Source organism: Balearica regulorum, chromosome 2 (genome assembly GCF_011004875.1).
Source record: "Balearica regulorum gibbericeps isolate bBalReg1 chromosome 2, bBalReg1.pri, whole genome shotgun sequence".
NCBI classification, from domain to species: Eukaryota; Metazoa; Chordata; class Aves; order Gruiformes; family Gruidae; genus Balearica; species Balearica regulorum.
Genome location: NC_046185.1, coordinates 164,111,137 through 164,125,452, shown reverse-complemented (window position 1 = coordinate 164,125,452; position 14,316 = coordinate 164,111,137). Strand labels below are relative to the sequence as shown.

Sequence of the window (14,316 nt, the reverse complement as noted above, 5' to 3'; positions counted from 1 at the left end):
ATTATCATAAAACTGGTTAACAGAGATATAATAACTAAAAACAGATCAGCCAGAGGGCAGCAAGAAAAAAGAACATTTTAATATTTGTGATGAAGTAAACATGAATTTATACCCTTGAGTTTCAGCATATCTCTAATCTTACCCAATATGCATTTTGTGTTATCAGTTATCTGGCAGGCCCTTAGCAAATAAGAAAGCCAAAATAAAGGTCCAAAACAGTTTTATGCCAAAATATGTAACATGCTCAGATGTGGCTATTGAGTAAGAATTATACAAAAAAGATTTCTCTGCACTTTCCCTTCCTAATCTGCAAATACCAGTAGTTCAAATTATTGACAAACTGTTTTAGAATTCTTCAAACAACCAAATCACCAACCTGTATTTGACCTAAATAATCCCTGAATAACACACTTTGGCCACAGATGCTGAGTCAGAATGAGATTGTGGTACCGAAAGCATTTGAAAAGAGTACACAGAAGCTAAAGGGTTTTCTTTTTCCATCTAAAGCTCTTGGAGAATTAATAGGAATTTTACACTCCAAAAGAAGCCTACTGAGCAATGTTTAACAGAAAAGGACATTGCATAAATGCATTATTGGGCAGGCCAGAAACAGTAAGAAACTTTAGCTACTTTGCAGTCCTCCACAGAACTTTGCAGCATAAGTGTACCTGTATATAAAATATATTGGAACAGTGAGCACAGCAACTGAGAGTGTGCAAAGGTTGGGAAACCATTAAACCCACCAACCACCACAAATGAAATCTGGATGAACAATGTTCATTGAGACTCTTTTCCTCCAGGAAACAACACGTTGATTAAGTTTAAAGTCTAAACTGTACTGATAGCCAAAAAAAAAAAAAAAAAAAAGAAAAGAAAAAGAAAAAGAAAGAAAAAAAAAGGCTGTAATTTGTTCTTTTTTAAAAAGGGGGAAGAGTTATAAAATTCTCCCTTTCCATATTGTGTCTTGTTTGAAGAGAATATTTATTTAGAAATTTTGTTTTGTACAGAAAAAGTAGGAAAAGTGGTTGAAATTGAGATTAAATTCTTTAAACTTTACCAGAAAGAATAATTCTATCAAAGTACTACAAAATATTTTTAAAATGTTGAAATGTTATTATGTAGGGAAAATATTTTTCCTATTCTCTCTAAAATGGATCATCTTTCATTGTTTTAATATCTTGAAGTATTTAATGGTACGCATTTTTTGTTTTTCTTTACTACAGACACAGTGATCCACTGGCATCTGCCCTCACCCATACAAGAACACACATTCAATACCCGGTTTTAAAAACGTATTCCAGGAAAGGTAGTAAACAGCATTTATGATAACCTTACAAACCACCCTATGAAGATGAGTCCCAAGGTGTTGATAATGCAGGACAATCAATTGGCAACAGTGACTTACTGTCATCTATTCATCATTCATGTGACATTCATAAAATGTAACATACTACTCAATAAAGATTGGGTTTCTAAACACTAAAGAAACCAAAGTCTAGTCTAAGCTAATTTTTGATGACCTTGCAGTAAGGAGAGCACTAGGGAGGTTTAGGACGACAAAATCTAGAGGTGTCTGTCCCTTACAACTGACCACAGAAGAATCGTTAGTATATATTAATATCGATAAAAGTATTAACCTAGACATCCAGCATTTAGGTGGCTAAATACTGGCCCAAGTACATTTCCAGACATCAGCTAGGTACACAACTTAGCTCTCACAGGCACAGGGAAGTACAGAGGCAGGTTCCACTCATTAGGAAGGTGATGTTCTCCATTTTTGAGCACAATTAGCATGATATGGCATGGAACAAATATATCACAGAGATTACTGTACTTTAATATAGAAGGGGACCCATATCTCCAAAATCCTCACTTCCAAGTGATTTCCACAGGAAAAAAAAAAAAAATCTGAGCGAACCCCAATTTTCTTTTCAGGAACAGGACCACAAGCTAGCCTGGAGTGATCTATTTGCCCCTTGCCCAGAGAAACAAAGAGGGATTTGTTGAGTTGGGTTCTGTGCCCTTGGGGACTGCAATGATAGCAACACTTGGGCTTTATGGTTGGCAGTGTTTTTTAATGGGCCTCACAGATTTTGATTAAATAGCCACGTGTCTATTGCTTTGAAAAAGAAGCCCTGGAAACAGCCTTAAGCACTGTAAGCTCTGCCTTGCATCTACTTCCTAACCCTATGGCTATTGCATAGGCAACCTCTGGACAGCTCGTCTGGAGAGCCTTGTGGTATGTAACCCTGGGGCAAGCACTGATCCTGTATGCTCCCCCAGGCAGGCTTACAGCATAGCTACTTGATCCTCAGGAAGGCCTCAATTCTTGCCGTAGGACATACATTTGCTTTAGGAAGCAACAGAGTTTATTTCACAGATTGGGAAGAAACTACTTATTAGAAGCCATGGTGAGGGATGAAGGAAGGCATATAAAAGACCAAATCCCTAACAGTGGAGTGATGCAATTGTGGGGTTTTTTTCATATTCTTTTCCTTTCTTCCTGATCTTTTGCTTCCATTTCCCCCTTCCTTTTAATGTGGCTTCGGTTCTGCATCACAGCTATCTCTTCAAGCTGACGCCACAGTAAATCTTCTTAGGCTGCTTACTCAGCAAACCCAAGGAAGAGCAGGCCAGCAGCACACTACTAGAGACTTGGATAATATCCCTTCAGGTGCTAGATATTAATAGCTGAGCAATATGAAAAATCACTGATTCTGATTTTTTTTTCTTTTTACAGGCTCCTTTTCTAAGAGATCTTTTTTTATTTCCCAGTGTGATATTTGACTGCTCATCCAATATTCCTCCAAGCTCATGAATACAAAACCAGCAGGGAAAAGAATCATATTAATGTCCTTATATCAGTGTTGTCATCATATTATTTGCCTGTCACAGAAATTATTACTACTACCAGAGGGCAAAAAAGTGAACACATTAATGTAGGGCAACAATTTTCTGCTTTGTAACCTGCTGCCACGCATTTCTAAGACCTAGATATCTTGCCTGCCTAAATAAGGAAAGTTGCATGTAGATACTTGTGTTTGTGCATAGCGTGGTGAACCACACGTTGGTAGAATATGCATATTTCTAGACTTTTTTTTTTTTTGGTTGTCATTCATGTTTTGTGTAAATAAGCTTAATAAGCTTAAAAACATTTTAACAAAGTGTGTCTGTCTTCAGCTTTTGCAATAACCATAACTGACACTTGATGTGCCCAGTGTGAGATTACAAGTGTCAGTGTACTAGACAGACCACCAACACAACATCAAGGTCTCCCACCAGCTTCACGCATCTTAGACAGGAGTACCAACATGCCAGGCTTTCTCAGAAAAACCCAGGCTTATAGATATCTCAGGTGGAGATATCACCCTGAGATATCTATCACTCTGTCACTCTCTGTATGTACCTATCCCACCTAGCTGACAGGCTAAGGACCATCTGGAACCTAGGATCCTAGTCGTTGTGTCTCTGAAAGGTGCTTGAAGTTGGTTGGTATCAAGGGCACTGTCATTGTTTTGCAACACTGATTTTCTCAGATGTTTTTTGTGATACACCTTACCAGAAATTCTGAACCTTCTCTTTGAAACTACCTTACCCAATATTACACATCCTGAGACTTTTTTTTTTTTTTGTCTTTTTTAAACAAGGTATAGGTTTTTAAGAGGTTGTTACATTCTGCTGGTTGCCCCCAGCACTATCTCCTTATATTAAAAAGAAAAAGCTTTAGCAGCAGTAATGTCTTGGCTAGCTAAGTTTTTTCTCCTCTGGAGAACATTCCCAGCAGTTCCCTAGCTATATTTGTACATATTTGTATTTGCATTGCATAAGTAACAGGGAAGTCTCATGTAACTGTGCATTATGTTAGAGATGGTTGCAATCCTACAGAGAACTTGACTTCTCCAATAGGGTTTTGAGATGTTACAAATCATAAGGCAGATAACCTCATTAAAAACTGTCTCATTAAGTCCTACATAGAAAAAATAGGCTGGTTAAAGAGCAGGGACCAACACAACCATCTATGTTTGTGCTTGAGGAACCTCACATTTGGGCTGCAGGAGAAAATGGATGGTCTAACAAACATAGCAGGGTTGGAGAAAAACTAGTAGACTAGTGTGTCTGAATAGACTGTCTCTCATCTTTAAAAAAAGTCAGAGGCTGAAATGCAGATGTTTTTATTTGAACGTACCCTAGCACTGGAAGTGACAGCTACAGATGAACAATGGAGGGTACACACAGCTCTTTACTCTGTAGACTATACACATCCTTAAAAGACTGAGAAATATTACCCCCTTCAGTAAACAGGGTCTGAGCAAACAGATCTAGTTTCTCTCTTCACCTCTTAATGAATTGCTTAAACATACTCAGACGGAGGTTTCATTCTCCGATCTGTGAGATACTGTCTGTGCATCTAAATCTGCATGTGCCCATCTGACCTCATACAGTGATGGCACTTCACTGTTGGTATACAAGAAGCATCACTTACACCTTCATTTTCATCTTTTTTTTTTTTTTTTTTTTTTTAAAGGAAGTCAGTGAACATATGTTTGCCGGCTAATAAAACACTACAAAGAATATCTTATCATTTGAAAAGTTTAAGCCTAGCAATATTTAAAATATATCCACAAGAAATTCCAAGTATTAGCTGAAGAAATGCATCTGATTGAATTATTACAGACAGAACACCTGCATTGCAGTTACATTTAAAATTCAGTTCATATACTAAGCCAACTTTGTGAGTCATGAATTTCATTGTTTCTCAGGTACATTTGGAACCAGACAAAGGAACGATGGTTTAGGATCCTATCTCCTCAATAATTTTATGATGACTTTTGTTAATATTTCCAATAAAAAACAAAGCCCACTGCTATCACAGATAAATGGAATGAGAAATCAATCAAAATGGCAGTGAAAGTGAATTCAGAAGCAAAAAAATTGGGTAGGATGAAGAAAACTAATGTGCAAATGAAAAGAGATGTTCAGAGAAAACAAAAAAATGAGAGTGACTGAAAAGAAGTGGGTTAGTTAACAAAAAATGGATTAAAACGAGGTAAAATAGCAACATAGACATTTAAAGCTAGGAAAGCACTTAAAATGGGGATAAAAATAAAGCTCAAGAATTCCTCTAGAAGGCCGAGAAGGTATAACGCTTCTAGATCCTGACTTCAGTCCCAAGTCATTAATAAGAAGGTAGATAGGCAAATACAGAATAGTCTGTTAAACACATAAAAAATATAACTCTGCTAGTCTATGACAATTATAATTGGCTTAACATGCCCATTTCTAATTATTTATTAGCATATTATTTTCTTGTTTTCTGGTGTGAGTCTATACTTGAGGCCACCTAGAATTTTCCATTAATACAATTTGTCCTCTTTTGGCCTTTTCTTGACCTGTTTATGAATGTGAACATTAGTCCAGGTGCTTGCATTTTCTGTGGGTAAAATGGGTCTGTCTATTGGTGAAGCCAAAAACTGCACATCGAAGCAGCTGTACAGATTCAGGAGCTGATGCAGCCACACTGACTGCAAGGGATGGAGACATGTGCCACAAAATGGGGATCGATCCCAACTGCCAAGAACAGGAGCTTTCCTTGAGTCATTGGAGATTTCTTGAACAGTACCAGAGGTGTTTAGAGGAAAGTAATGTAAAAGAAGATTTTTTTCCAGAACTTCTTGGAGGCTAGGATGACATTCAATTTTACTCTAATTTTTTTAAAAGTCACATCCACTCCCTTGGTAAAAAGTCTGAAAATCTGCATGACAGAAAAGTACTGATTTGAGAACATCAGCACAGCACATTAGAGGTGGTTTGAAGAGAAAGTGTGTCCCAATGAAGAGAAAATGTGTTACCACAAGCATTACAAAAGAGTCCCAGCAAGGGAAGAATGAAGAACCATAAATCACCTTATATCATTCCTGAACTTTGGTGAAAAGAAACTTAGGGATGTAATAAGGAATGAATGCTATAAACAAATTACGGTACAATCTCTGTCATAAGCACAAGTCTCTTTGCTGACCGAAGATGTATGTGTGCAACGACATAAATTCATGTGTGTAAAATCATTAACATTAGTACCTGGGTTCCTACAAGAGACTATAATAAAAGCTTGGACTCATAAACATCATAAACATTACAGAAACAGCATATATAAAAGCATATTTGTTCTTCTTATCTCTGGTTTGCTTCATAGTATTTCATTAGAGAGCTGTTTTTTTCCAAAAGCTGGAGCTGATCACTAATTATCCAGCTCAGTGATCACAGTTATGTCCTGAAATGCTAGAAATTGGAAACTTGCTGTCCTTCTGCATTTGCCAGGAAGGTCATCCATCTGAAAGCTCAAGAGATATGTTCAGTCACTTTTATTTCCCTTAATTAAAAATCGTTCACCTCTAAGTAAGAAGACACCTTTTGGCTGCCTCAAGCTGAACATCAAAAATCTCGAAACATTGAAGATCACTGATCATTTAAAAAAAAAAAAAGTCTTTTGCTTTTCCATTCATATGACCATTTAATTAATTTTGTTCCACTCTGAAAAATATGCTTGCATACCCAGGAATTCAAGAGCTCTACCAATCTGCTTTCCAGTTTCACCTGGTGTAGAACACCTCACCAACACTTATAGATGAGGAAACATTGAGGTTGTCCTAGGCTTAGCTGTAAGATGGGAGCTCCTAAGAGACTGAGACATGACAGCTGTCATTTCTGGGTCTCAAACTAGAAGCAACATGGTGTGTTTATGTAATCTAATGTATATCCAAAACCATGGCATCTGAATTTAAGCTAATCTCCTTTTACAGTTGTTAAAACCACCAGGAGTCCTGCATGGATGAACAAGGAGCTCCTGGACAAACTCAAACACAAAAAGGAAGCCTACAGAGGGTGGAAGCAAGGACAGGTAGCCTGGGAGGAATATAAAGAAACTGTCCGAGCAGCCAGGGATCAGGTTAGGAAAGTTAAAGCCCTGATAGAGATAAATCTGGCCAGGGACGTCAAGGGCAGCAAGTAAAGTTTCTATAGGTATGTCAGTGATAAAAGGAAGACTAGGGAAAATGTGTGCCCTCTCTGGAAGGAAATGGGAGACCTGGTTGCCCAGGATATGGAGAAGGCTGAGATATTCAATGATTTTTTTGCCTCAGCCTTCACCAACAAGTACTCCAGCTACAGCACCCAAGTAGCAGAAGGCAAAGGCAGGTACTGGGAGAATGAAGAACCACCCACTACAGGAGAAGGTCAGGTTCAAGACCATCTAAGGAACCTGAAGGCGCACAAGTCCATGGGACCTGATGAGATGTGGATCCTGAGGGAACTGGTGGATGAAGTTGCTAAGCCACTCTCTATCATATTTGAGAAGTCATGGCAGTCTGGTGAAGTTCCCACCGACTGGAAGACAGGGAACATAACCCCCATTTTTAAAAAGGGAGAAAAGGAAGACCCGGGGAACGACAGGCCAGTCAGTCTCACCTCTGTGACTGGCAAGATCATGGAGCAGATCCTCCTGGAGACTATGCTTAGGCACATGGAAAATAAGGAGGTGATTGGTGACAGCCAACACGGCTTCACTAAGGGCAAATCGTGCCTGGCAAATTTGGTGGCCTTCTATGATGGGGTTACAGCACTGGTCAAAAAAGGAAGAGCAACTGATGTCATCTACCTCAACTTGTGCAAAGCATTTGACACTGTCTCACATGATATCCTTATCTCTAAATTGGAGAGACATGGATTTGACGGATGGGCCACTTGGTGGATAAGGAATCAGCTGGATGGTCACACCCAAAGAATTGTGGTCAACTGCTTGAAGTCCAAGCGGAGACCAATGATGAGTGGCATTCCACAGCAGTTGGTACTGGGACTGGCACTGTTTAACATCTTTGTCAGTGACATGGACAGTGGGATCAAGTGCACCCTCAGCAAGTTTGCTGACAACACCAAGCTGTGTGGTCCAGTTGACACGCTGGAGGGAAGGGATGCCATCCAGAGGGACCTTGACAGGCTTGAGACATGGGCTCGTGTGAACTGCATGAAGTTTAATGAGGCCAAGTGCAAGGTCCTGCACATGGGTTGGGGCAATGCCAATCACAGCTACAGGCTGGGTGAAAAATGGATTGACAGCAGCCCTTAGGGGAAGGACTTGGGGGTGTTGGTGGACAAGAAGCTCAACATGACCTGGCAATGTGCACTTGCAGCCCAGAAAGCCAACCATGCCCTGGGCTGCATCAAAAGAGGTGTGACCAGCAGGTCGAGGGAGGTGATCCTGCCCTTCTACTCCACTCTGGTGAGACCCCACCTGGAGTACTGTGTCCAGCTCTGGGGTCTCCAGTATAAGACAGACATGAACCTGTTGGTGCAAGTCCAGAAGAGGTCACAAAGATGATCCAAGGGCTGGAGCACCTCTCCTGTGAGGACAGGCTGAGAGAGCTGGGAGTTGTTCAGCCTGGAGAAGCGAAAGCTCCAAGGAGACCTTATAGCACCTTTCAGTACTTAAAGGGGCTACAGGAAAGCTGGAGAGGGACTGTTTACAAGGGCATGGAGTGATAGGACAAGTGGGAATGGCCTGAAGCTGAAGAAGCAGAGATATAGGCTAGATGTTAGGAAGAAATTCTTCCCTGTTAGAGTGGTGAGGCACTGGAAGAGGTTACCCAGAGAGACTGCGGATGCTCCATCCCTGGAAGTGTTCAAGGCCAGGTTGGATGGGGCTTTGGGCAACCTGGTCTAGTGGAGGGTATCCCTGCCCATGGCAGGGGGGGTTGAAACTAGATGATCTTTGAGATCCCTTCCAACCCAAACCATTCTATGATTCTATGACAGTGAAGAAGACAGGAATGTCATACACAACATAGGCATCTAAAATAGCTTAAATGTTGAGGGTTTTTTCCCTTTCCATTAGCTTAGAGGAAGTCTAGTGTAACTATTTCAGAGATACAGTATAAAAATTAAACATACTCACTTCGTTAATAAGTAATACTTTCTACCCGACCAGAAAAGCTAGGCAATGGTCAGAAGAGTCAAGCACTAGAAGGAAATTCAAAGACAATATATTTGGATGGTAAGCTACTATATTATTTGGAGGAATAGAAGTATACTACAAGTTCCAACTCTGTTCTATGGAATTTAGCTGAATACTGCTACATTTCAGATATGCAGTCAATTAAAGTGGTCTCTAAATAAGACCTAAGAGGAAAGAACATGTATTTTCCTGTGCCAAAGTAAAGATGAGGCCTGTAGCCTGACCGCGACGCATTGTAAAAGACAGGTCACACAATCTATACATAAGCAAGGAAGTGTAAAAACTGCTAAAAGATAATCTGGTCACATATTGAATAGTTCTTATTTTAAAAATAAAAGCAAAAATATATGTCAAGAATGCTTGAAAATACCTTTCTATTAAAGTGCAGTAACATGAGACTATCTGTATAGTAAGCAATTTTAAAGAATTTTCATGGAAGTTATAGAAGCTATTAAGAATGAGACAGAGGATTTAAATACCCATGCTATTTGCCACAGTATCCTTCTGCACGATGCTTCTTGAGAAGTGATAAAAAACACAGATATGATCAATGGTCTAGCAAAGAACTGACTTGAAACGCAGGATGAGTTTATTTCAGGGGTTGTAAGTATTCTTCACAAAGTGAAAAATCCTGCTTAAGTCAGTGGTCTTATGGCTGTTACGAGAGGTTGGATACAGTCACGATGTGTAGGGGGACAATGGGCAGGAATAGAGTTATAGTCCCCAGACATGTTAAGACTGAGTGATTCATGGGATAGCTTGTTACCTAGTAAGTAAAGACTTATAGTAAAAATGAATCCCTGAATCTTCATAAAGAGTTGAAGATCTTCAGAAAAGTGATGAAAGAGTTTGAGTGCCTGTATCTTTAGAGGCCCACTTGTATGGTTTCTTAAAACTGTCCCTCTGAAAATGGAGGCATCCAAAAGCACTGGCTGTAATATCTCAAGGCTCGGGTTTTGCAGGGCTGATGGGGATCTCTAATTTTATCCCCTCTGCCTGGAAAAAAAATAATCTTAAACCAATGGATTTCAAACAGGAGCCGTACTATTTTTTTTTTTTTTTTTCAATCATTACTTTTTATTTTATTTTTAATCTTGGATACAAACAGTGAACAAATCCCCTCAAGGAATTGACTTGCCCTTCTACAGGATGAGCAGTGAACACAGTTTTATTGCATCCATAAAGGAGGTTGGAAAAGTCTTAACATAACCTATGAGGCCACACAGAAAAAGTCAGAATCAGTGTCTGCAATACATCCTTCATTCTTAGCAAGTGCTGGCCTTGAGAACATGTATTTATATCAGCACAATGTAAATAAAAACATCTTTCCTTACCATTGGAAGCAACATGAGAGCGAAGAAGCAGATCTTCCAATTGATGGCCATCTTTTCTCTTAATTTTGAACTTGGTCAAGTTTTGTTTGTTAACACTATTATTAGGGCTGAAGCACACGCTCTCTGCAGATCTTTTGGTTAAGGTCTTCACATCAAGGATCAGATCTCTGCAGTGAAAGAGGAGAATTATTATAAATATGGAAAACATGAAGGGAATGCAAAATAGACAGAAAAAAGACAACCCAACGCTTGAACTGTGAGTTGTACATATTAGAGATCAACCATACTTGTCTGGATTGCAGCTATTATAGACAGTCTTGGATAATTAATTTAAAGCCAAAGGACATATCTGTATGATCAGTAACCTGTATCATAAGAAACTACTGAAACAGGTTCTGTAGCTGCAAAGACCTAAATTGTACCCAAAGGAAAATGTAGGATGGATTATTTTGAGCCAGAAAAAGGACCTAACTCTCTGCTTCATTTCTGAAGTCATGATTTGACCTTTGTGATTTTCAGTAGTGTCTCAAAAGCACAGCTGTCTGGGGGCTTTTTAGGAGACTGTATGACATGATGATTTACTCCCAGAGATCACTTGTCCAGATAACAAAATCCGTGACCAGAGTTGTTAATAATCTGATAGCTCTTTGAGAGCTCAGCAGTTCAGAGGTGCAAAGGAATGAATTGTACTGTCAGGCTAAAGATTCATCCATGACATAAGACAGGAGTGACTTATATGGGTGACAGTGTCATGCATATCTGTGACTTCCATTGCTTGGTCTCTGCCAAGGAACTAGACAAGTGGTCAGGACATCAATAGAATTGCATACCTGACTTTAGCACCATCCCAGTACCCCTGCCATAACCCAGTGTTTAAAAATTCCCACTCGTTCCAAATCATGATGATTGCTCAATCAGTTTTCCATTCAAGAGAACCTCTCTGTCTCATTTTGTGGCTGGATCCAATCCTCTTTACCTTTTAAAACACAATCCTGCCTCAGATCTTGATATCTTGGTGACACAGAGGCCTCATTGATGTCCTACCTACAGTCAGGTTTTTAGCATGGAGATAAACTTTCATAGCCATTATTTTTCTTTCCACAGTTGTCCCTCATCTGAGATGGTTCCCCTTGTATTGGGTTTGTGTGGCAAGGTTTTGGTAGTGGGGGGGCTACAGGGGTGGCTTCTGTGAGAAGCTGCTAGAAGCTTCCCCCATGTCCAATAGAGCCAATGCCAGTGCATCCCAAGATGGACCTGCTGTTGGCCAAGGCTGAGCATATCAGCGATGGTGGTAGCGTCTCTGGGGTAACACAGTTAAGAAGGGAAAAAAAACGACTGCACAAGTGCAGCCAGAGAGAGGAGTGAGAAGATGTGAGAGGAACAGCCCTGCAGACACCAAGGTCAGTGCAGAAGGAGGGGGAGAAGGTGCTCCAGGCACCAGAGCAGAGATCCCCCTGCAGCCTGTGGAGAAGACCATGGTGAGGCAGGCTGTCCCCCTGCAGCCCATGGAGGATGATGGTGGAGCAGATATCCACCTGCAGCCCGCGGAGGACCCCACATCAGAGCAAATGGATGCCCGAAGGAGGCTGTGACCCTGTGGGAAGCCCGTGCTAGAGCAGGCTCCTGGCAGGACTTGTGGAACCATGGAGAGAGGAGCCCATGCCAGAGCAGGTTTGCTGGCAGGACTTGTGACCCCGTGGGGGACCCATGCTGGAACAGTCTGGTCCTGAAGGTCTGCAGCCCATGGAAGGGACCCACGCTGGAGCAGTTCGTGAAGAACTGCGGCCTGTGGGAAGAACTCACGTTACAGACGCTCATGGAGGACTGTCTAATGTGAGAGATACCCCAGGCTGGAGCAGGGGAACGATGAGGAGTCCTCCCCCTGAGGATGAAGGAGGGGCAGAGACACCGTGTGATGAACTGACCACAACCCCCATTCCCCATCCCCCTGTGCTGCTGGGGGGGGGGGGAGGAAGGAGAGAATTCAGGAGTGAAGTTGAGCCTGGGAAGAAGGAAGCGGTTGGGGGAGGTGTTTTAAGATTTGGTTTTATTTCTCATTATCCCACTCTGATTTGATGGGTAATAAATTTAACTAATTTCTCCAAGTTGAGTCTGTTTTGCCTATGATACTAATTGGTGAATGAACTCCCTGTCTGTATCTTAATCCATGAGACTTTAATTGTATTTTCTCTTCCCTGTCCATCTGAGTGATAGAGTGGCTTTGGTGGGCACCTGACATCCAACCAAGGTCAACCCACCACACCCCTTCAGTGTATCTCTACCCTGTAGGCATAATTCCTCCAAGATAAGCTCACCCAGAGATCCTTTGGCAATGTCTACAGTAGCTCAGGTGCAACCTCTCTGCTTAGGAAGGTATAAGAGTTTAGCCCCACGGGCATGAGCTGTGCCACACCAGTTTGTCTCAGAGCCAGAGAACTGTCTCTCATCTGTTTTATTTCCAAGTGTAAATGAAGCCTTTGAATTCTGAGGCCTCTTTTAAAATCTTCTTGTCTGATGTAGTTTCCTCACATGTCACCATCTATCATCTCTGTGTGCATAAACACAACTGACGTACATCTTCACATCTAGAGAAATGTTTAAACAGCTAAGTATATGTTTGAGAGAAGAAAATAAAGGGATGATAGATAATAATAAATCAGGGGTACAGGACACACAAACAATTAGAGAAAGAATAAAGCAAGGGTATGCTGGAAAGAGATTTAAAATATCAGAGGGAATGTGAAGAAATATAACAAAGGAGACAAGACTGGAAAGAAAACAGACCAAAGACAGAAAGTAAACAAAGGAATGACAAAGGGAAATGTAAAAGCACTTTTACAGTCTGGGGACACTGCAACATACTGCCAAGACATCAGCATTTAGAAAGGAGAGAGTCTTTCAATTAAAAAAATAAAAAAGGAAGATTAAGCTCTCTCTAAATTTTTGTCTTCTCTATCCAGACCCTGGCTAAATGGAGAACAATGATTCATGAAATTCCCTCTAAACTGATCTGCTTTCTTCCATCCTCACTCGATCAGTCACTCTTGCTCTGCTCTGGTACTGAATTTAATTACTTAACTGTATTTCTGATGGTTTATCAAATAATGAGAGACTGATAAGATCTCAGCTGAGGAGGACAGCAAACATCCGTGGTGACATTCAGCAGTGAGGAGTTGGAAAAAGAAAGTCACTCCATTAACAGAAGCAACAGAAAACCAGACAGATGCATTAGCAGACATTGGATTCGAAATTATTTCTTGATCATTTGCACTCCTGTGTGCAGGCCAGTCCAGAAAGGCCAGAGAGTGGTGTGGAGATTGAATTCTGTCCTTGGATTCTGCCACTGCAATGCATCAGAAATACAATTTAAATACAATGGAACGGTGGGAGATGTCTGATAAACAGATGGACAGATACTTTGTGGGAAAGTGGTAACCTTTAGAATGCATTCTTTCCAGTATTTGAAGATCTAGTTTTATTTTAACCTGGAATTCACTAGGTTTGACAAGTAGAGAGTGGATGCTTTCTGTTTTATCTTAGTTTCAAAAGAAGTTCTAAAGAAACGACAAGAACATCTGCAAACCATTTCATTGCCTTTCTTTCACATTTTGCCGAGAAAGTAAAAGAATCAACTTCATTTTTGCCTTTGAGGTAGTCATGGAAACCTGCATCAAAAACTGGGCTGAAGCCTTCATATCATCCACAGAGACTCAAGTGTTTATTAGGTAATACCAGCTACCAGTTCCATGACCTTATGCCCTGGACATGCAGCAGAACCTGTATATATTGTTTAGCAGCTCCTAGCATGTATGATATCTATAGGTGCAGAGTCCACTTAATACCAATAAAAGGTTAGTTATCTCCACACAGGTACTATCAGCTATGTTTTACTAGAAAAATGAACTTTTTAAAAATGTGGGTAATGTTTATAAAGCATTTCCATTTCTCTTCAGTACTGGGAAAACAAATAAATATATG

The 14,316-nt window shown here is 40.5% G+C and overlaps 1 protein-coding gene across 10 annotated transcripts in view; it reads right to left on the bottom strand.

The window, feature by feature from the left end:
- ADCYAP1R1 (ADCYAP receptor type I) overlaps positions 1-14,316 on the bottom strand; it is a 146,394-nt gene that overhangs the window by 103,058 nt on the left and 29,020 nt on the right. For all 10 annotated transcript variants that reach the window (XM_075746811.1, XM_075746801.1, XM_075746804.1 and 7 more), the window contains exon 2: positions 10,339-10,505. In XM_075746811.1, the coding sequence (XP_075602926.1) occupies positions 10,339-10,389 (51 nt within the window). In that variant the 5' untranslated portion in view covers positions 10,390-10,505. The remainder of the gene's footprint in view (positions 1-10,338; positions 10,506-14,316) is intronic.